Raw genomic sequence first — 22,626 nt, 5'->3', positions numbered from 1 at the left:
AGAAATCATGGTTATCTGCTTTCGGATGATAAAAAAAACGCAAGCACTTCACAACACCAATTTAGCTAACTAGCTCACTCAACAAGAAATTTATTTATGTTACTATTTTGACTCATTATGTGGAATCGTTTGTATTTGCATCTTCGAATGGGGATTCAGTGTTGCTTCGTGAATCGACAGGGGTACGAACAACGGGTTCAATTTCAAAGATAACCACTTGTCCTTTACATGTTTCCACGTGTTGTTTCTTTAGTTTACGTGTCGCAAACACGTGCTCACATTTGGGACAACGTTCCACCGGTTTCTAGAAGGGAAGAGAAGGTTGAAAATATTTAACTTAGTACGCAGAAGTTATTAATTTACCCTTTGAGCACGCTGCTTTCCCATCAAGACTCCGGCCTTGGGTTTCACACGGGCATTTGTTTTCAATCCGTGGGCCAAAAACGTGTGCCGATTGTAGTAGGAATGATATCGAAAATCACGTTTGCAGCAAATGTAGTCATCCCTATAATGGCAATAAGGTTATTAGCAAACGATGCCACACCGTTTTGGAGGGCAAACTTACTGATACGTGATACAAAGATGATCGTTGAAGTCTTCTGGTGCAGCAAATGCGACCAAGCAGACACCACATTCAAGATCCTGGGCATTCTCGTGGCGAAACTTGTGCTCCTGAAGCTTGCCGTCCGACTCAAATGAAGCGCAGCATATGTCGCACACGAAATAGGTCTGGATCTGAAATTTCGGTCAGCATTCGTTAATTGAAGCAAACATCTAGATTCATATTAAAGCCGTAAATATAGGCAATTCCGCTAGCCTTGCAAAATATGAACAGTATTTAAGGCGCTTATTTAAACACATATACTTTTCGAAATAAATCTCTGAACCATTAGTAGTTGAGGGACCGACCATGCATCGAGCAGCAAAGATTGCCCTTCTCTGAACGTTCTTGAGACGTTTTAGTGCATGGGAAAAGAAAAAAAGGGCGGCTGCCGCTGCCCGCTATCGCCGTAACTTGTGCCAGGTTTCAGGTTACATTTTGGTCAACTTTTAATATAATTTCTACGTCCCCATGAGGTCTTGGCTCTTCTGTGATATCCTGCTGGGTACCAATCTAACGGAAGATTTCGCGGCTTCTTCTTTTTCTTCAATGGCTTTACATTCCAACTGGAAATTGGCCTGACCTGACTGTTTTCAACTTAGTATTATAATTGGCAGCAAAATAAAATTTTCATGAAGAATTAGAAATTTTCCACAAAAGAAAGTGGGAATTGCCAATATAGAAATCAGGGTATGGGCTAGGGTGGCTCAAATTAGTATGAAAAAAACTTTGTTCAATTTTTGGTTCTATTTGGTTCTATTTGGTTCTATTTGATGCCCTGATGCTCTGGACAAAATTTCAGCCAAATCGGTCCACGTTTGGGCGGTGCTAAACTCGTTGGAAGTTTATATGAAAAAATGTATGCAGAAACATCCAAAAACAGTAAATTGCAGCTGGACTACACAACTTACGATGAAGAACTATGATACTCATTCAGATCTTGGAGAATTTAATACAGAATGTTATGCAGAAAGCCGTGAGAAGATTCGATTTTGCCCGGCTAAGTTATTAGCATTTCTCTGCAGTGGAGTTTGAGCAAATTTCGTTTCTTTTACCTTTGAAAAGAAATAAATTCACCCCTACAACACTCCAGTAAAATGCTAATATCTTTGCGCAATAAACTCTAATCTTCTCGCGGTTTTCAGCATAATATTCTGTATTTTATTTTACAAGAACTGAATGCGTATCATGATTCTTGACCGTAAATTGTGCCGTCCAACTGCAAATCACTGTTTTTGGATGTTTCTGCATACATTTTTCCATATAAACTTCCGAGTTTAGCACTGCCCAATCGTTGACCGATTTGGCTGAAATTTTGTCCAGAGCATCAGGGCATCAAATAGAACCGAATAAGAGGGCGGCCCATCAAAAAAATTGAAAAAGTGTTTTTTGAGCCACCCTAGTATGGGCAATGAATAAATATAAAATTTCCAAAAATAATGCCATTTTTTCATAAACAACTGTGAATTTACCACAAAACAAAAAATGTATTTAGCACTTTTAAAAGCAAAAATTGCAATTATAAAAGAAGAGTTTTCCATAAAGAAATCAAAATGTTCCACTGAAAAAAAAATCCACAAAATAATCAATAGGTAAAGAGAAATATTTTTTTTAGATATGCAGAAAAAAAATCTGATATTTTCCATGAACTTTAAACGCTTTCAAACGTCTTCTATGGAAAAATGTTGATTAAAACGGGGGTAATTTCGGTTTGATTTTGAGCAGCCTTATCACGGACTAATTGTAACCTGGGTACTTGCATGCTGCTTGGGTATTATATGGGAAAATATATTGTATTTGTAGGATTGCCAAAAGGGAACAACATAAATTTTTCTAAGCCAAAATATATCGAAAAAGATGTTACCTACTTCCAAACGCAAGAACCCTCAAAAGACATGCGGTCATTTGTTTACAGTTATGACGTAATGCCGTCTTCGTCGGCATTTTTTGGCTTGGGAGACTTATATCGTTCCCCTTGCGGATTGCTTCGTCGGTTCGGTGGCACTCCGGGACAAATGTAATAAAGAGTATTTTCGGAGTTTTATTGCTGTTTCGTCCAGGGTGGGACGACCCTACGTTGTGTTGAATTTCTCCAGGATTCAGACGACGAATAAGAACAACTGCTTGACTTTTAACTAACGATTTATTACCTCCGAGAGGCAGCGTGCCAGCTCGGAGGTTACGATAACGAATACTGTACTTTACATTGAGTGTGGAGTCGCCTTTTATAGGCGACTCTTAGTACGGCAAAACAATTAATTTTATAAATACAATTATTGGGGACGTGTGCACAAACATTCAAATTTAAAATCTAATTGGACTTACAGCGCGCTACGCACATAACGCTAGCAATTGGCGCGATGACAGAGAACAACGAAAAATAGACATGAATAGCAGCTCACACGCTGCACTGTTGAGCTTCAACAGCAGCTACGACGGTGAGCGCAGTTCGTGATCGAACAATTGCTGACTGCGCAAACCCGGACTCGAGTCGGATTCGAATGACGACGTACACTCCCTCCATAGTTATGGAACACTTAACGGCTTTCTCAACATTCAATTACATCTATAACGCCATAAAATCAACCTATTGTCGAAATTAATACATGAATACCATTATTAGGATCTAAGCTTTCGTTCCCCTATGTGATGTCCAATCTTATGGCATCTTTAGTATAGTTCTAAATTGTATGGGAGTTAGCAAATGAAATTGAAACTGTAAAAATGACATCTTGAACAGACGTTGAAGTTTTAAAAATTTTCGTTGAGAAATTTATAACTGAAATACTGCTCAGTTGTATTTTTTCGAGCCTCTTGGAAGAAGAATTCTGAAGAGAAGCTTCCGAGCCTTTTTGAGGTTTTTGAGCCTCTTGAAAGAAAGACTTGAACCTCTTGAAAGGCAGTCTTCGAGCCTTTTAAAAGCTATTTCTGAGCATCTTTAAACGACGCCTCTTAGCCTCTTAAAAGTAGTCCACCAATCCTCTTGAAGGAAAAATTAAAGCATCAAATGAAGGCTTCCGTACTTTTGGACTCTAAATTTTAGTTCAGAATTAATTTCTTTACATATTATTTACCATTTTTGAATAGGTAGGGGGAATGACGGCTTTGGCAGATTTTGTTCTATTATTGGCAGGGGGTTTTTATGACTGACTAGGCTCAAATTTGGCCTAAACATTCTTTGCATATCAAAGAATATTGTGGCCAAATTTCATAAAATTTGGTCGACAAAAACCCCCTGCCAATAACAGAACAAAACCTGCCAAAGCCGTCTTTCCCCCTAGTTTGCATTGAAGATTTTTTTAAATTTGTTCATCAGACGTTTTGTATTTTTGATTTTTTGTCGCATAGCCTTTCATACACTCTGTCAAGTCTTTACTACTACGACTACTACAAGACAATGTTTTGGAATAAAACAAAAATACACAATCATCAAAACTTGACCAATAAATTTTGATTGGATTTGTAATACATCCGCCATTACGCATTGTTATCCGAGCTACCACCAGGGGTACATGTACCCCAGGTTGAGAGCCGCTGCGCTAGGAAATGTTTCTTCAAAAACTTCCAATTCCTGGAATTCCTGAGAACATTTCGTTAAGTATCGTTTCGACATTCATTTAAGATTTCCTTCAGAATTTCCTCCAGAGATTCCCTCGGAAAATATTCCAGAAATTACTTCGAAGATAAATCAAGAAATTTCTTTGGAATTTCCTCCTGATATATGCTTCCGAAATATTCTTCTTAATGTACTTCTTCGGAAATTTCTTACAACATTTCTCCGAAGATTCCTTCTGCTTTTCCTTTACCGATTTTTTCAGAAAATCCTTCACGAAATTCGTTCGGAATTCTTTAAGGAATGCAAACGAAAACTGTTGCAGGAATTCCTACGAAAATTCCGTTGGAAATTCCTTCGTAGTAGACCTGTGCGCCGCCGCCGCCGTCAAAAATGAATCAGCGCGCCGCTGTATGAAAATTAACCACGCCGATGGCATTTTAACTGTTAAGCCTAGATTTACCAGCTACTGTCAGAATCACATATTTTTAGCCAAGTTCATATGAGAATTATCTTCTTTACAATTAAGCAGCATTTATTCCCATTCCTAAAAAAGTCCAGACTCAACAAAATTGAAATCAGATGAAGGGCTTATTTCAATGAAAATAGGCCTTTTCTCCTAAAAAAGTATCTTAATCAGCGTGAATTGTTTGTTTGGAAACCACTAGATCCTTTGTTGCACAACGTTTGCTCGGTCAAACAAAACAATATTGTGCATCCGGTAGAAAGTTAGAGGACATTTTCTACCGAACATGTTTTTTTGACGTAAACTACGTCTAAGGGGAAGACTCGGATACAGGGTGTAAAATGAAAATTCCAAAATTGGGGACCGTCACGAAATCATGTAAGATTTGTAACATTAATAGGTCCTTTATCTTTCAATGGATTTTAAAGATTTATATTTTTATTTATATAAGCGGTCGTGTCTTGTATACAACCCCAACATTTTTTTTTTCTCGAGATACAGGACAAATTACCAAGTTCGGAAGTAGTGCGCTTGATTAGCATAAAAATGCGTTAAACATCGCCATCTTTAGTTTGACAGATAAAACTTCGGAGGAAAGTGCTGTTCGGAAGTGCGTACTTATGAATTCCGATTTGGTGCTAAGTGCTAATTATTCAGAAAATAAGGTAATTGTTCTTCAGGAATTCAAGGAATTGCTTCTAAAATTTCTTCGACAGTATGTACTAGAATATTTCGGTCTGAAAATATTTCAGAATTTCATTGAAAAATTGTTTGGAAACTCGTCAATCTTTTTTTGAAATTCTTTATGAACTAATACGTCTACTCGTAGAATATCTACAACAACTCGTTTAGGAATTCCTTCAAAGATTGCTCCTGTAAGTCCGTTTCCTCACGAAATTCCTTCAAGAAATCATATAAAAATTCCTTCTGAGTTTCAAACCAGGAATTCCTTCATTGCAAATTTCTTCAAGAAATACTTCATGCATTGATCATCAAAATCAGCATAGTATTAGTATGTACAATTCCAATTTTTCAAGTCGATTTTTACACTTACCCCCTTTTTCCACTTCCCCCAGTGTACGTTATACAATTAGCCTACCTTGAAACTTGCATTTTGTTCTATGATGCCTATCTGTTTTATACCTTGATTTTAGATATCATGCGAATTTAATATGTTTAAAATTTCTGCTCACTATGGCAGGAAGAGCAAAATTCCGCTACTAAGGGGCTCTACTGTTGGGCATTTTACCCTAGGCATTAATTCTCGGAGAATTTCCAAAGAAGTCTCTAAAGAAAAAGCCTTATGATATTTTTTTTAGTTTTAGGATTAGTTTTTAAGGGAATTTTCCGGAAAAACTCTTTAAGGTTTTCTGAGCGAGTGCTTGGAGAAATTCTGAATAAGTTTCCGTGGAAATTGCCAGGGACATTCTTGGTGGAATTTGTGAAGGAGTTCTTGGAAAAAAAATCGAAAGTATTCCTAAACAAATATCCGGGAAAATAATTTCAAGAATAACTTATTTGTAAACGACTTTCCGGGAGAGCCCTTGGAGGAATTGTGGGGTAGGAATTACTGGAAGATTCCCACAGGAATGTGCGTAAGATTTTTTTTTATTTTCATAAGTTCTTCGAGATTTTCTGGACACTTTCCCGGAAAAATCTCGGGAGGTAGGATTAGTGAAATTCCATGTGAATTCCGGGAGGAATTTAGAAGAAATATCTGAAGGGTCCTCGTGGTAATTTATGAAGTGTTCCTGGACGAGTTTTTGGAGGAACTCCAAAAAAAATTTCAGGAGAAATTCCATGAATATTTTTTTAGGAAGTTTAAGGACTACCGGAAGAATTCCTGCAGGAACTCCCGAAAAATATCCTGCAGGAGCTTCCGGAGAAATTCCTGGTGGAATTTTGGGAGGAATTCCTGGATAAACTTCTGCAAGAATTCCTGAAGGAGCTAGCGGAGAAATTCCTGGAGGAACTTCCGGAGGAATTCCTGGAGCAACTTCCGGAGGAATTCCTGGAGGAACTTCCGGAGGAACTTCCGGAGGAATTCCTGGAGAAACTTCCGGAAGAATTCCTGGAACAACTTATAGTGGAATTTGTGGAAGAATTAAAAAAAATCTATTGCTTGAAATAAGCTCACGGCTACTCACGTCGCCGCCGTTGGCTGAAAATGATCCATCACGCCGCCGCCGCCGATAAATTTTCAATCGGCGCACAGGTCTACTTCGTAGACTTCTTAAGGAATTCCTTCGAAAGTTTATTTAGCAATTCCTCCGAGTTGCGTCATAAGAAACCCTTCATATTTTTAAGCAATACCTTTGGAAATTTTTTTGAGAACACTTTCGGAAATTCCTCCTTCTGAACTTTTTGTGGCAATTATTCAATGAATTCCTTAAATAAATGATTAATTAAATTGATTATAGATAGGGGAAGATCCATAAAGTACGTCACGCAAAAATTTGCTATTTTCGACCCCCCCCCCCCTCCTCTCTTCGTCACACTCTTTGTATTAAAGCTCTAAAATTTTTGTATGAGTCGTCACGCTGCTCGGAACCCCCCCTCCACCCCTAGGAGCGTGACGTACTTTGTGGATGGTCCCTAGTAGGCATTTAAGCCCCAAACGCAATAAGGCTATCTGACGTTTGATCATCTTTCTCTTGCATGCGCACGGGAAGGATAGGATTTGTTTTCATACGGAAACGCTTCAGAAGCGTTTCCGTATGAAAACAAACCCTATCCTGGCTGTGCGCGTGCAAGAGAAAGATGATAAACGTCAGATAGCCTTATACAACGGAACGGCGACGGAAACGGAAAATTTGACTGTTAGCCCATATATTTTCTGTCAAATTTGCCGTTTCCGTCGCCGTTCCGTTATATTGCGTTTGGGACTTTACAAGTGCTCTGGTAAGGTTTTTTGTCTGCTTTTACTGCATATTATCGATTAACGAAGACGAGTAGTAGTCGTCTCTGGGATATTTCTCATACATATCTACATTACTTATACAGCTATATTTGTTTTTACACCTAAGCTTTGGAGAATACAACGAATTTTACCATCGTTCTTTCTTCTGGTGAACATCAAAGAGTGTACATCGTGGTTCCTCGAGGATTTCAGTTTTTTTTTGCTTTGATCACATTTTAAGATGGAGCTGGAAAGTCAAGTGCTAGTGAGACTGTGAACTCAGTGTTACAAATCGAAAGTATCGTCGATTGTGATGCTGATCCACGTTCATCAGCACTTTTTTCTGGTACTGTTGCCGGTAGGCCCCATGATAAGGATAGGAATAATCATCGTCAACGATTTGCCAAGATCTACTGAGGACGCCATTGCTGCTGATGCAACCGTTGACGGTGATAAGTGGCGTTTTCAAGTTAGACTGGAAAGTGGACTGTTGGAAAGTTGCTTTAAAAGATTCACTATTCAGGGATTTGAATATGTGCCTGTATTCTTCATCGGAGTCTAGTTTTATCCCTAGCTTCCGAGGATTTGGCCTAAGGTTTGGCGTAAATTGGTTTTCTCCAGACTCCAGAAAGCTATGATTGGATTGTTAAGATGCTCACGGCTATCAACGCCAGAGCAGGAAATTGCAAGTTCATAATTGAATCTTATTCTACTCACCGAAATAAAATTTGCGTAAACCTTCTTTGAGATACGAAGGAAGGTTTGCGTGACTTTAATGTTCTGAGAAGACTCAAGTATCAGAATCCGGGCCTACCAATAGATCTTTGGAAGCTATTGAAAACTCCGCCAACAAATACTGGCAATAAATTGCTAATCTGTTGCATCGGTGATATATCTCTTAAGCTTTTTGAACGTCAGAAGTTTCGATGGAACTATGGGTTTCAGAAAATACAAGCAGATGTACTTTACCAGAAAAAAGGTACAAGTGATTTGAAAAAGTGATTGAATTCTTTTTTGCCCTGCTTGTTGGAATTATCCTTGAAGTAATTGGACTGCAAGTCTACTATTACACTTGTTGCTTGGCTGGTTTTGATGCCAGCTTGTCTGGTTCTATGCCAGCTTGTCTGGTTCTATTCCAGCTGGTTGGTTTTAATGCCAATTTTTTTTTTTTTTATGCCAGCTAGTTTGGTTACTGCCTTTTGTAAGGTTCTTCACCTATTATCAGAGAGGCGATGAAGGCGATGGCACAAAGCTCCCACTACAGGGTGCGGCAGAAAATAATGCGAAAATGTTTAAATTTGAATATTGGGTTAATTCGAGTAGCTAGTGACTAATTTCTGTTGAAAGTATATTTGTTTATGTTTACTTTCAAATGCTGCACTGAGATATTGTAATTGTTTTATCGCAAATTTCTAAACATGTACGCAAAACAATTGGTTACTTGTTTGTTGTTCGCCCAGAAGACGCCGAATGAGATTACTATGGTGAGGTAGGATGTCTTTTAGCCACAGTTTATCGGCTTAAAACGTCTCCGCAGGATGGGTCTAAGCAGCGGAAGCCGGAAACTGGACGTCCATGCTTTGCACGTATGCCAAACGTGCTCAAATCGGCACGTGGAAAGATTACTCGCAACCTGGTGCGTTCTATAAAAAAAAATTGCCAAGGAAGTCAAAATTTCTGAGAAATCCATGCGAGATCCATTAAAGAAGACTTGCATGTACCTTCCAGAGCTTGAGTGAAGCGCCATTTGATTACGGACCGGGTAGAGGAACTACGAGTGACTCGTACAAAAAGATTGATTTCTTTGTTGAAGAAGGAAAAAAATATAATCCTGTTCTCCGACGCGAAAAGCTTTACAGCATCGATGCTGACGCCAACGGCCGCACGGACCAGTTCATTTCATCGAAAAAAAATTGTGGATGTTCTGGAAAAAATGAAGTTTAGATTCCAAACCAATTCGGCTGATGTCATGATGTTTGGCTTGGTAGCCGCAACGGTTTGAAACTCCCGCCTGTTTTCATTTATGTTGGGTGTAAAATCAATACCGAATTATTTATCGGTATTTTAAAGGACCAAGTGCTTACCTGTGTGTAGGCCAAATTCTCCGATGAACATAACGTTGTCCTACGGCATGATGGAGCGCAATGTCACACGTCCAATCGACCCAACAATGGCAGAAGAACAAAATGAAATTTTAATTGAAAGATTTGTGGCCCCCTAAAAGTCCGGATCTTCATCCGTTGGTTTATACGATTGGGGCATATGTTGAGACACGAGCATGCAAATCATCGCACCCTTGTATGAAGACCCTAACATGCACATGGCAGTCGATGTCGGAGCATTAGGTTCGAAAGAGATGTTTTAGCTCCGGTGTCACCTTGCAGATATTATTATTAAAATAGAGCACACATTAAGTGAATTTGTTTGAAAGGGCTTTATATTGATAACTGAATTCAAAAATGTTGATATTATTACTTGGATCAGTTCAAATAGGATTTGAAAGAAATAGAACCATTGAAAATTTCGCATTATTTTCTGCCGCACCCTGTATGAGGTGAACGTGTCCCCTGAGCCGAAGTTTCTGATACATGAAACGTGTTGACTTGGTGCGGGATACATAGGAGTCCGACGTCTTATTCTGCAAGGTGATATTGATTTCTCGTCAGAAACGTTGCAAAACGGATTCAACTTTTTAGCCGGAGCGCTTCAGATTTGTGGCTAGAGAAGGTGGATAAATGGTTGTACAAAGTACGCCAGGAATACAATGTGCGAAGACTGTAAAGGAAGTTAAAAAGGTTCCTGCTTTGGGAATATCAGCGATGGCAGGCGACGAGGAACTGGACATCGAACAGACTGCATTTGGAGCTTTAGTTTTTGATGCGGTGCCATTTACGGTATTACTAATTCGCAGCAGTGATCCCGAAATCTTCGAAGCAGGACTTGATGGCACGTCTTTCCGGATTCAATGATCACTTCATATATTATGTGCTGCATTAGCTCGAACAATCAAGTTTTGATCCTTTCTCCGTCTCACATAATGTTGGGCGAAAGCCTTTTTCAGCGGTACATATGGGAAGGGTAATTTGCCCCCTTTGTGCGAAAATGATACCCAGCTACGATCTTTTTGTCAGGATGGTCCATCGTATGCATGGATGTTCACTTTTGCGGTATTTGAGTGATTCAAAATATAATTTTAAACCTTTGATTTTATTCTTAATTCGACGTAGGGAAAAATGCGTCCTTTCTTCCATGTTTCACTCTTCAAAGGCATACGAGCAAAACATCATAGAAACAAAAAATTACTCAATTTTCAATATTTTTTCATAAATGTTTAGAATTTTGAAAATTAACTTTAAACCACATTTAAACATACATTGAAGTTTAAATTATTGATCGAAATGTTTTTTTCAAAATCTGACAAAAATAATATTACAAAACAAAAATTTGTCAAAATACCACACCTTCTAAAGGCGGTCTTGGATGTTAGAGGGTTGATAATATGTGTTCATTAGGAAACTTTACCTTAAAAATTGAAGAATTTATTGTCCCGAAAAAAGTTTGACCGGAAAGGTCAATTCAAATGTGAGCTAACGACTATTCTCACTACCACCGATCAACCGTCGGTCTACTCGCAAAACATCTGAAAACTATCAGGACAGCAAATTCGATCAATATAAGCTGAATGTAAAAAGTACTTTAATATTAAGATAACATTTGACAAACATACATCGTGGATCCGTTCCATGTGCATCCGCAGCTTATCTCTCCGGCCATACGTCATATGACAGTGCTCGCAGGGGTACCGGACCTCCGTATGCACAGTACGTTTGTGCCTTCGTAAATGATTTGATGTTTTGAATGTCATTTCACATTGATCGCACGAATAGTTACGTTCTGAGGAATGTGACAGCAAATGCTGTGTTAACAATAATTTTCTGAAAGATAAAAAAAATCTCATCTGATGTTCTTTGATTTAACACACCAATTAAACTCACTGTTTGAAACCTAGTCCACATTCTTGGCACTCAAATCTAAATCGTACCATGTGAAGCTTCGTGATGTGCCGCTGCCGTTCTAACTCGCTGCGAAACATCTCATCACACATCGTGCATTGCAGCGTAGGCTCACGATCTCGTTGATGATTCCGAATGTGGTTCTCCAGGGCAATCAGGTGCTTCGTTACCTTACCACAAATTATACAAATGTGCGTATTGTGGAGGTCGTTTTTATGCTGCCTAAGAAGTTCAACGGTGTCGAACAGCTCTTCCTCGCACTCCACACGATGACAGGAAAGTATTTCTAACGAATCTGCATGTAATCTAGCTAAATGCTTTTCAAAATGGGATGGAAATGTCGTTCTAAAGTTGCAGTTCAAGTTGCATTGTTGTTCCTCTTCTTCCTCCTCAGGCAGCCGATTGTAACGTCGTTTCTGGGGAGGTGGTTGCTCATCCATCGATTCATCATCATCATCTATCTCCATGACAGGAGTGATAGCAGTTGCTACTGTTGTTTTGAAAAGAAAAAAAAATTGAGCAAAAATTGAGTGCAATGCTTTTACGGATCGAAAAAAAAAGTTTGTATATTAAATTTGTATGAATATAATATTCTTGTTCAGCGTCAGCCATGACTTCGAAAAGGAAAAAAAATGACCGTTTCAACATTTTTCTATAGAGACACCGTGTTTGATTTGTTCGACATTATTTCAATTCTAATTGTGTTTAATCATCCTTACCTTCCTCAGGTTCTTGAATCACAGTGTACTCAGAATTTAAATCTTCCTCGATTTCAGCGCACTCGCTATCATTTGCAATAGGCATTTCCAAAATCTCTTCTTGGAAATCTCCTTCAATAAAATGTTCTCCGTCAATTTGCCGATCATCCAAAGATTTTTGAAACTCGTCCAAAAAATTAAAAGATTTAGATTCATCTTCGCCTTTATCCGTTGGACGAAGTTCCTTCGCCTCTTTATCAATCTGATCAGCATCAATACCTTCCACCTTGATGAATATTGTTGAGGCGATATCGTATTCTTCGAATTCGGCCAGAAGCTCCTCCGCTTCTGCGCCCTCCTTCTCACACAGATCCAACTCCTTAAAGAGCACACGCAAGCTCTCCTTTTCTTTGTCGAACATCTGCACCAGAACCTCTTGATTCCCGTTATTCACCTCTGCCAGGGCGCTCGAAAAGCGCTGTATCAGGTCCACCTTTCTTTTGTACTTGAATACGAACTCGAACTCTTCCAGGCAACTTTCGCACAGCTCCACCGGAAGATAGCAAGCCAGTTCCTGTGAAAGAATGTAAGGTTCCAGCATAGTTACAATCCAAATATCCAAACCGAATACTCACAAAAGGTATTTTGATGCTAATTTCTTCAAGCATCTCGGCCAAAGAGCAACCAGCTGCAGGCCGGTAGCTGTCCAGCGAAATCATTTCTGCGGAGGATTTAGCCTGCAGGCACAACCGGCAAACGTTTGGGAACCTTTGAAGTTTAAATATCGTCATATCCTGGTAATATTTCTTTGAACAAAACTATGAACTATTAATAAACGCTTTGAAATTTGCAGAGAACAAAAAAACTTCGCTTATACAGTAAACAAAAATATCAACGTTTGTTATCAAACAAAAAAATATGACAGTATGGCAGTTTGGTAGCTGAAAGTTTGGTAGCTCGAACGGCATTTTCCAGGCGGGTGCTCTTAGAGCATCATTATCGGTCGCGAGCATTTTAATCACCCGCGCAGCGCTTTCATTTTAGTTTCGTCACTCGTTTCCGTATCGGTCACTATTTTCGGCTCTCAATTTGGTTGCTGTATTCCGTACCGGTATGCTGACCATACGTACCATATTCAACGGGACAGTCCCGTGTTTTAGACCTTATTGTGCTGTCCCGTCATAATCTAAAAATCCTCAATTTGTTCCATTTTTTCATTGATTCTTCCAAAGAGCTCCAAAATATTATTCAAACAAATTCAATGTTTCAGGAGGGAATTTAAAACTAAATACAAAGAAAGTGGACGAAACCCATAAAAAAGTGTGAGATGTTGTTTTGTTATTGTCGGCGTAGCACCAACTTAGAATTCGGAAGTCCGGACTTCCGAACCGAACTTTCTTCCGAAGTTTTATCTGTCAAACTAATGAATGCGTTGTTAAGCGCATCTTTAGGGAATCCAGCGCACTACTTCCGAAGTAGGGAAAGTTGCCTGTATCTGGAGAAAAATCCAACTTCGGTATAAAAAGCGGTATAAATTTATTCCGGATACACAATATTAGTATTGCTTTTAAAATAATGCTATTTATGCCATTATGCCGCATAATAAAAAACAACATGTTATATGGTGAAAAAGTGTGATTTTGTTATTAGTATTGTTTTTAAATAATGCTATTTATGCCATTATCCCGCATAATAAAAAACAACATGTTATATGGTCAGAATCATTATTACGATGTAAGATATAGCTTCACAGTTTACGTTGCGGTTATCGAATACTTTTCGATCGATTCAACCATAACTGCTCGACATCATCACTAAATGTCAACAATGGGTGGTTCAAAAAATCGATTTTGCTCCACAGTGCTCATCTGATTCTTTATCATGTTCTGAGTGTCCTCTGAAAATTTGAGCTCATTTGGATTGAAACTGATTTAGCACAAGCGATTTCAAGTTTGCATGCAAATTAGTATGGGAAAATTTATTTTTTCAGTATACTGTAAATGATGCTTCCGTATTAAGCGCAGGTTAAAAGAAAACCTACATAGCTAAAAGGAATACTCAACAGCTTTCACCCAACGAAAACCGCATGTTGATTGATCGCCCCAGTAATTAGTAATCGATTTTAATACAGATTGCGAATCTTTAGTCATGATCGTTAAACTTCTTTGAGGGCATCACTGAAATGTGCAGTGCAACATAGTAGCCTGAATTTGTGTGTGCTATCTTTCGCGCCACGAGCAGCAATGTTGCCTGTTGAGGAGTTATGCAATTAGCTCCAGAAAACCATGGTATAGATTAAATTCGATTACTAATTATTGGAACGATCAATTAAGATGCGGTTTTCACTGAGTGAAAGATGTTGAGTATTCCATTTAGCTATGTAGGTTTTCTTTTAACCTGCGCTTAATGGGGAAGCGTCATCAACAGTATAATGAAAAAATAAATTTCCCCATACTAATTTGCATGCAAACTTGAAATCGCTTGTGCTAAATCAGTTTTAATCCAAATGAGCTCAAATTTTCAGAGGACACTCAGAACATGGTAAAGAAACAGATGAGCACTGTGGAGCAAAATCGATTTTTTGAACCACCCTAGTCAATATATAACATGCTGTCTCTAAAATGTTCTTTATTCCCTGCATTATATGTCAACATTTTATCATACTGTTGAGCGAAAATTTTGCACGCAAAAACAGATTTTTTTTATGGTGACATAACTTAACAACCCATTCAACATATTGTTATTTGTCAAATAACCGTACCACAAACTGTTAAAACTTTATATGAGATTGTTCATTTACAGTTGTCAACAGTAAAGGATACTGTTGTTGACCGCACGGGAAAATATCCATGTACAGTTTGTAATTATGCGGGTGTATTTTGCATGGATCTTTCTTAAGGTTTTTAACATTTAACGACAACGAAGGCATTAAAATTTGACCAATTTCATCTGTGGATTGAATGGAACTGGTAACTTCACCGAGAAAATTCTTTATATTAAATATATTTGTCGCACACATAAATCTTTGCAATTTGGTGACCCAAATATATGCAATTTGTACCCACACATAAATTCAATAACTGCATATTAGAGACAACACATACATTTTATTTGATTATAGATTATATTTGTACTACGCGTGGAGAGTGGTTATGTGTGCACTAATTAGAATCATGAATTAAATTAATGGATTTTTGCCAATAAAAATGTGTGGAATTTTTGTAGTGTTGGTAGGCAAGTATAAAAAGTAGGCAAGTAGTAAAATCAGGTCACGCCTTAACGTCAATGAAATCTCGCTTAACTTTTCAAAAGGACCTAAGTAACATTTTTTTCATGAATTAATTTGAATAGCGCAATCAACAGAACAACATGAAAGCTTTTGATTGCAGCACTCAAATTAATTCATGAAAAAAATGTTACTTAGGTCCTTTTGAAAAGTTAAGCGAGAAATGCAGCTCAGGACAGACATTCTAATTTGCAGATTTAGTTAATTTTCATTTTGACGTAAACTACGTCTAAGGGGAAGACTCGGATACAGGGTGACAAATGAAAATTTCCAAATCCGAGACCGTCACGAAATCATGTAAGATTTTGAACGTTAATAGCGCATTCATCTTTCGATGGATTTCAGAGATTTATATATCAATCGACTCGGAAACTCTCCACCAATTTTCCAGTTATATTGAAACATTTGATTATCAACGTTAAAGTAGGGTATTGGACCATTTTGGCAGCACCTCTTTTTCCCGTTCGCAACGGGAGTCTCATTCGGCTGTCGTTCAGTGTAGTTGGTTTTTGGGCTCTTCTTTTTGTGCGGTGCTTCGTTTGCCACAAAAAGTAGGGCCACAGCAGTGACTGCAGTCGGCGATATACATGCAAGCGCATGTTTGTGCAAGGATAGGATGATCGATTGTTAGCAACGGCAATGCAATGTCATAATGCGATAATCGCAATGCAAATGAACAAACATTTTCGATTCAAAGATAACTTAGGAAAATGGTGATCCATTTTATGATAAACTGCAAATTGTTAATTATATTTTTATTATTAAATATGCGCCAAAATCAAAAGAATTCAATTTTAATTCAGGAAGTTTGAATGCACTTCAGATACTCTGTGGGTACATCATGTAGGTACAATCATCATTGTAAACGGCTTTAGCTTCGGAACGCATACTTTATTGAAACGGGCTATACTGCCGCGATTCGCATAAGAGTCCCATGTCGACTTTTGACGATTTTGATTTTATTTCAGAAATAAGCTTAAAATGTACTCATCTTTAAGAAAAACTAAAAAAATGATATGCTTTGTTCTAGAAATTTGAAAATCAAAACCCACTTGTGTTGTCTCATCTTGCTATTTATTCGCATAACAGTCACATTCCAGATTTTGATACACTCTCGCACAAAACATCAATTTAATTATGGTCCATTTAATAGTTTTATAGCAATGTATACAGATAAAGATCATCATGCCAAATTTTCAGAAAGATTGCTGGTTTAATCGATTTATTAGTTTTTTTTTTAATTTCTCCATGTAAAACAAGTTTGAAAAGTTCAACGGCATATTTCTCAAGTTGAAGAAAACTGACATGGGACGCTTATGCGAATAGAGGCAGTATAGGTTACAATAGAACTATTACTTTCTAGCTCCCGGATCTAAGATTCTTGCAATTATATTAATAATATGGTTGCACGAGTATGTTATCCATAATGCCACTGCCAGATAGTGGGAGTTAGATTGTAATAAAATAGCACAAATACCCTATTCCCGTCCGCAGCGTTTACTACTCTGGCGCATCTCAACCGAATGGCTTGGTTTTTGGTACCGTTCTGACTCAAATCCCGAATATGACTCATATTCCGAACACTGGCGTTTTAGCGCCCTAAAACTAAAACTGTCATTGGTTTTCCGCACTGAGGATCAAGATAACAAACGAATTCTAACTCCTGTGGAGAAAATTACACGAATAAAGTTAAAATGGGCATTTAAAAGCTAAAGTTCGGAATTTGAGTCAAAACGGTACATGGCTAGTATTTGTTGATTTCTAGTTGGCGCAACCGGGTTTTATCGACTCGCGCTTCTTTGTCGGACTCAACAATACGACTATCCATTCTCTGCCAACTATTCATCGTCACTCCAAATAACAGAAGGCGGAGATTCTGCCAAAGGTCCAAGGCTCGTATTCTTCCACCAGTGATGACTCGATGCTCTGGCTAACATTGGACAGAGGCACCTGTTTGTCCGTAGCCAGAGCAGAGATTCTTTGCAAGGTCCAGGGCCGATGCGTATCGTCTCGCATCTGTGCTGCTTGGGATATCATAACCATGTAACGCTATTTATTTCAGAATAGTATTATTTAATAATCATACTCCGCTATTTCCACCTATATATTACTACAAATAAACTAGAATAGTGGTCGAAAATATGGAATGAAACTGAATCCCTACTAATTTTACTCTAAGTCGAATGCAACAGTTGGAATTGCGAAAAGCATTATTACCGCATGGGGTTTTAAAGTTAAAATTTTAAGTTATCGTACCGTCGTCGGGGAGACAACGGGTCAAATGGGGGTGAGAATGGGTCACTGTTTCAACTACATATAATGCTTGTAGAATAGATTTAATGTATCTGAGAACAATAAAACTGAATTATAAGTGACCTTTTTGAACGGTTTTGTTATCCGACCTCCAGACTGTCGGTGAGGGCTCGGACGTCACCCCTGACTACGGTATCCAACACTTTTTTATATTTTAAGTTATTGTAATTTTGTTCTAAACCAGTGACATAAGTAATCAAATGAATTATCTTAAAATATGACTACATTCTTCAATGCACCAAACTGTTCTACGTAGTTTACGTTGGGCGGTCGTGTCTTGTACATAACCCTTCAGATTTTTTCTTGCGGAGTAGGTAATTCCTTTTTTTTTAATCTGCTTTACCAAATATTTTTCAACCGATTGATTCTGTTCGAAACATTAAGAATCATTCAAAGTCTTTCTGAATGATTCTGTAAAAAACTATGACTTAAAAAAATAATTTATAAATCAGCTGAATAAAATCGAGTTTAAGACAGTTTCAAACCCTCTACCACAGACCAGGTGTTCGCCATTCGCCAAGTACTGCAGAAATGCCGCGAATACAACGTGCCCACACATCATCTATTTATCGACTTCAAAGCCGCATATGATACAATCGATCGGGACCAGCTATGGCAGCTAATGCACGAAAACGGATTTCCGGATAAACTGATACGGTTGATCAAGGCGACGATGGATCGGGTGATGTGCGTAGTTCGAGTTTCAGGGGCATTCTCGAGTCCCTTCGAAACCCGTAGAGGGTTACGGCAAGGTGATGGTCTTTCGTGTCTGCTATTCAACATCGCTTTGGAGGGAGTAATACGAAGGGCAGGGATTGACACGAGTGGTACGATTTTCACGAAGTCCGTCCAGTTATTTGGTTTCGCCGACGACATTGATATCATGGCACGTAACTTTGAGAGGATGGAGGAAGCCTACATCAGACTGAAAAGCGAAACTAAACGGATTGGACTAGTCATCAACACGTCGAAGACGAAGTACATGATAGGAAGAGGTTCAAGAGAAGACAATGTGAGCCACCCACCACGAGTTTCTATCGGTGGTGACGAAATCGAGGTGGTTGAAGAATTCGTGTACTTGGGCTCACTGGTGACCGCCGATAACGATACCAGCAGAGAAATTCGGAGACGCATAGTGGCTGGAAATCGTACGTACTTTGGACTCCGCAAGACGCTTCGATCGAATAGAGTTCGCCGCCGTACCAAACTGACTATCTACAAAACGCTTATAAGACCGGTAGTTCTCTACGGACACGAGACCTGGACGATGCTCGTGGAGGACCAACGCGCACTGGGAGTTTTCGAAAGGAAAGTGTTGCGTACCATCTATGGTGGGTTGCAGATGGCGGACGGTACGTGGAGGAGGCGAATGAACCACGAGTTGCATCAGCTGTTGGGAGAACCATCCATCGTTCACACCGCGAAAATCGGAAGACTGCGGTGGGCCGGGCACGTAGCCAGAATGTCGGACAGTAATCCGGTGAAAATGGTTCTCGACAACGATCCGACGGGAACAAGAAGGCGAGGTGCACAGCGGGCAAGGTGGATCGATCAGGTGGAGGACGACTTGCGGACCCTCCGCAGACTGCGTGGTTGGCGAAGTGCAGCCATGAACCGAGCTGAATGGAGAAGTCTTTTATGTGCAGCACAGGCCACTCCGGCCTTAGTCTAATGATAAATAAATAAACAGTTTCAAACCGAGGGATTTTGGTAATCACGTACTTTAAGGCTAGTTTACAGATCAGGAGCTTGTCTGCAAATTTCGTTTGACATTTATTCACATGCGCCAACCATATTCATGGAAATAATTTAAATTACATGTTATTAATGTTCTTTACTTGTAGATTTTCTCTCACTTATATTCATGACAAAGGTTTTACTTTGACTTTTGACATAAATTGACTTTTTTTTGCATAAAATTATGTTTTCTTATCTCTCTAATGCCCAGATATTTTGTTATTTTCAATTGTTCAGATTTGGAAAAGTTTTTGATATTGGTCAGTAATAAAATCCTTGATTAAGAGTAGATTAAAATTTTTTTCAAAATCCCACAATATTTGTAGTTTAGTACTTTTCCGCAACTTAATACAATAGAAGGTTATGGTGATGAATGATTCACTCTAAACATCTTATACGGAAAATGAAAATTATGCCCATACATTAGGGTGGCTCAAAAAACACTTTCAATTTTTTTCCATTCTAATTGATGCCCTGATGCCCTGATGCTCTGGACAAAATTTCAGCCGAATCGGTCAACGTTTGGGCGGTGCTAAACTCGTTGGAAGTTTATATGAAAAAATGTATGCAGAAACATCAAAAAACAGTGATTTGCTGATGGAAGGCACAATTTACGATCAAGAACAATGATACTCATTCTTGTAGAATTGAATACAGAATGTTATGCTGAAAACCGCGAGAAGATTAGAGTTTATTAGGCAAAGATATTAGCATGTTACTGGAGTGTTGTAGGGGTGAATTTATTTCTTTTCAAAGGTAAAAGAAACGAAATTTGCTCAAACCCCACTTCAGAGAAATGTTAATAACTTAGCCGGGCATACTAATTTGAGCCACCCTACCATACATTTTGAAATTTCCACAGCTCTAGAATTTCGTCAAAAGGTTTTTTAACATGTCCCGTTTTGCAAGTGCGTTTGTCCCGTTTTTTCACCGAAATGATCTGGTCAGCCTACGTACCGGTGACGTTTGACAGTTGACAGTTCATCAAATAATAGCGCACTTATCGCGCTACCTTGCTCTTAGAGCAAGATTACCGGTGGTGAGTTTAAGCCGTTTGGCAGCGCAGTATCATTACTTGACACTTTACCGGTCGCTACTAAACGCGCTGCTATAACAGTAGCGCGACTGACAGGTGACCAAATTTGGTAGCGCGATAAGAGCGCTGCTATTTGATGAACTGTCAACTGTCAAACGTAACCGGTACGGAATACAGCAACCAAATTGAGAGCCGAAAATAGTGACCGATACGGAAACGAGTGACGAAACTAAAATGAAAGCGCTGCGCGGGTGATTAAAATGCTCGCGACCGATAATGATGCTCTAACATTACGCCGTAGTCTATGGATAATAAACACTGCAGCGAGTGAGAATGTTACAAGGGGTTTCCAACATCATTGATTACTTGTCACTACTGTCAAAATTACCATGATTACTCAATGATTACCCTGATTAAAGTGATTATCACGTTTAATGCTGATTACTCATTCATTACTCCTGATTACTTACTGATTCCGAAGAATTACTCATGATTATTGCTTTTTGCATTGAAACTTTTCGTTTCGTCACTGAAACCATTGACACTTGTCTTCAGCGACTGCTTCCGCGATAGAGCATTTGCACATTTCATTAACTCATACATCTATATTGCTGTCAAAATGTGCATTTGACAACTAAATTTTCAGCTAAAAGCTCTATTTTTTGACACCGGTGCACTCACACAACCAATCGACATCAGTTGTCAAAAAATCAGGAGTACCAACTTTACGACTATCTCCTTGTCGCCGAGTCTGGCGCTGAGTGCTCGGCGCGGAAACCCAAAGGTGGGAATAAAATTTTGGGGCTTATGCGCAATATTTGATTATTTTGCGAGAAATTGACATTTCTACTCTCATGAACTTGCTCATGAAACTGTTAGTCTCTCAACGGCTATGGAAAACTATTCAGAGGATAATGATTTGAGTTCGTTGGTCTGTCAAATGCATAAAAATGATGTAAGAATCATTGTAATTTTTAGTAATCAGTAATAAATCAGCGTAATTTTTAGTAATCAATTTGATTAAAATAATCAATGTAATCAGAATAATCCATAGTAATCATAAATAATCAATGGTAATCAATTTAAATAAGTAATCAATGTAAATAACCAGAGTAATCCATAATAATCAACTATCTTTCTATATAATAAAAATGAGTTGAGATTTCTTTCCTGACGTTTTAACTCGCGAACAGGTTGGCCGATTTGCAAGATTTTTTTCCCTAACCGATTCGTTTTGGGATCCGCAAGGTTTGTATATACAAACAGTTGGTGAATTTAACGCGGAAATGTAAAAAATCTTTAGAATACAATTTTGATAATGAGTAATAGACCTTGTTCTTCAAAATTAAATTCTAGTTTTATTGTCTCAGTCAATTCCTTGACTCATTTATAGCCTACTTTCCCAAAGAACCCGTATTTTTGAAACATCTAACAAATTTTTAAAATCAAAAACAAAAACTGAAAAAGTGATGCACGTTGTTTAAACATTTTTTAAATGTTATAAAGAACTAGAGGCGTCAATATAGCTTCTTTGGGAAAGTTGACTTTAAATAAATTAAAGAATCGATCAAACGAATAAAATTTGTTGATAGAAAAGGTCAATTATTACTAAACAGAGCGTTAATGAATAAAGCTTCCAATGAATGATTAAATTTGTTATGATTAAATCATTCAACTCTATGATTAAAGATTATGATTAATGATTAATTCATTTTCGAAAAAGAATAATGATTATGATTAATGATTAATTTAATTTTTGACAATGAATATCGATTATGATTAATGAATAAAACGTTTGAAGTATGATTAATGATTACTGTTCGTGATTAAATGTTGACACAATATGTGTATGATTAATGATTAACCATCTATATGATTAATGATTAATGATTATGAATAATCAAATTAAATGATTTGCATAGAGATCAATAATCAAGTAACCGTTCGACCAAATTACGTTTTTTTACCTTTTAAAATTGTATGATTATGATTAAAGAATAATGAATAAAAGCGATGCATGCAAT

At 38.1% G+C, this 22,626-nt stretch overlaps 1 protein-coding gene across 1 annotated transcript; it reads right to left on the bottom strand.

The window, feature by feature from the left end:
* Nucleotides 1-47: 47 nt before the first annotated feature.
* Nucleotides 48-13,116, bottom strand: LOC134210166 (zinc finger protein 551-like). Its single transcript, XM_062686188.1, has 7 exons — nucleotides 12,866-13,116; nucleotides 12,252-12,804; nucleotides 11,515-12,022; nucleotides 11,247-11,454; nucleotides 566-735; nucleotides 364-505; nucleotides 48-304 (listed from the first exon to the last, which is right to left on the bottom strand). The coding sequence occupies exons 1-7, from the start codon at nucleotides 13,019-13,021 to the stop codon at nucleotides 116-118; spliced, it is 1,926 nt and encodes a 641-aa protein (XP_062542172.1). The 5' UTR covers nucleotides 13,022-13,116; the 3' UTR covers nucleotides 48-115.
* Nucleotides 13,117-22,626: the final 9,510 nt, after the last annotated feature.

This window comes from Armigeres subalbatus, chromosome 2 (assembly GCF_024139115.2).
Source record: "Armigeres subalbatus isolate Guangzhou_Male chromosome 2, GZ_Asu_2, whole genome shotgun sequence".
In the NCBI taxonomy this organism is placed as follows: Eukaryota; Metazoa; Arthropoda; class Insecta; order Diptera; family Culicidae; genus Armigeres; species Armigeres subalbatus.
The sequence above is the reverse complement of the archived record's forward strand: the minus strand, read 5'-3'. Positions and strand labels throughout refer to the sequence as shown.

Excerpts from the sequence above, each read along its gene's own strand:
- LOC134210166 (XM_062686188.1), bottom strand. The coding sequence starts at position 13,021 with ATGACGATATTTAAACTTCAAAGGTTCCCAAACGTTTGCCGGTTGTGC. Across the intron at positions 506-565 it reads CATCTTTGTATCACGTATCA|GGATGACTACATTTGCTGCA; the intron begins GTAAGTTTGCCC and ends TTGCCATTATAG. Across the intron at positions 305-363 it reads GAAAGCAGCGTGCTCAAAGG|AAACCGGTGGAACGTTGTCC; the intron begins GTAAATTAATAA and ends CTTCCCTTCTAG.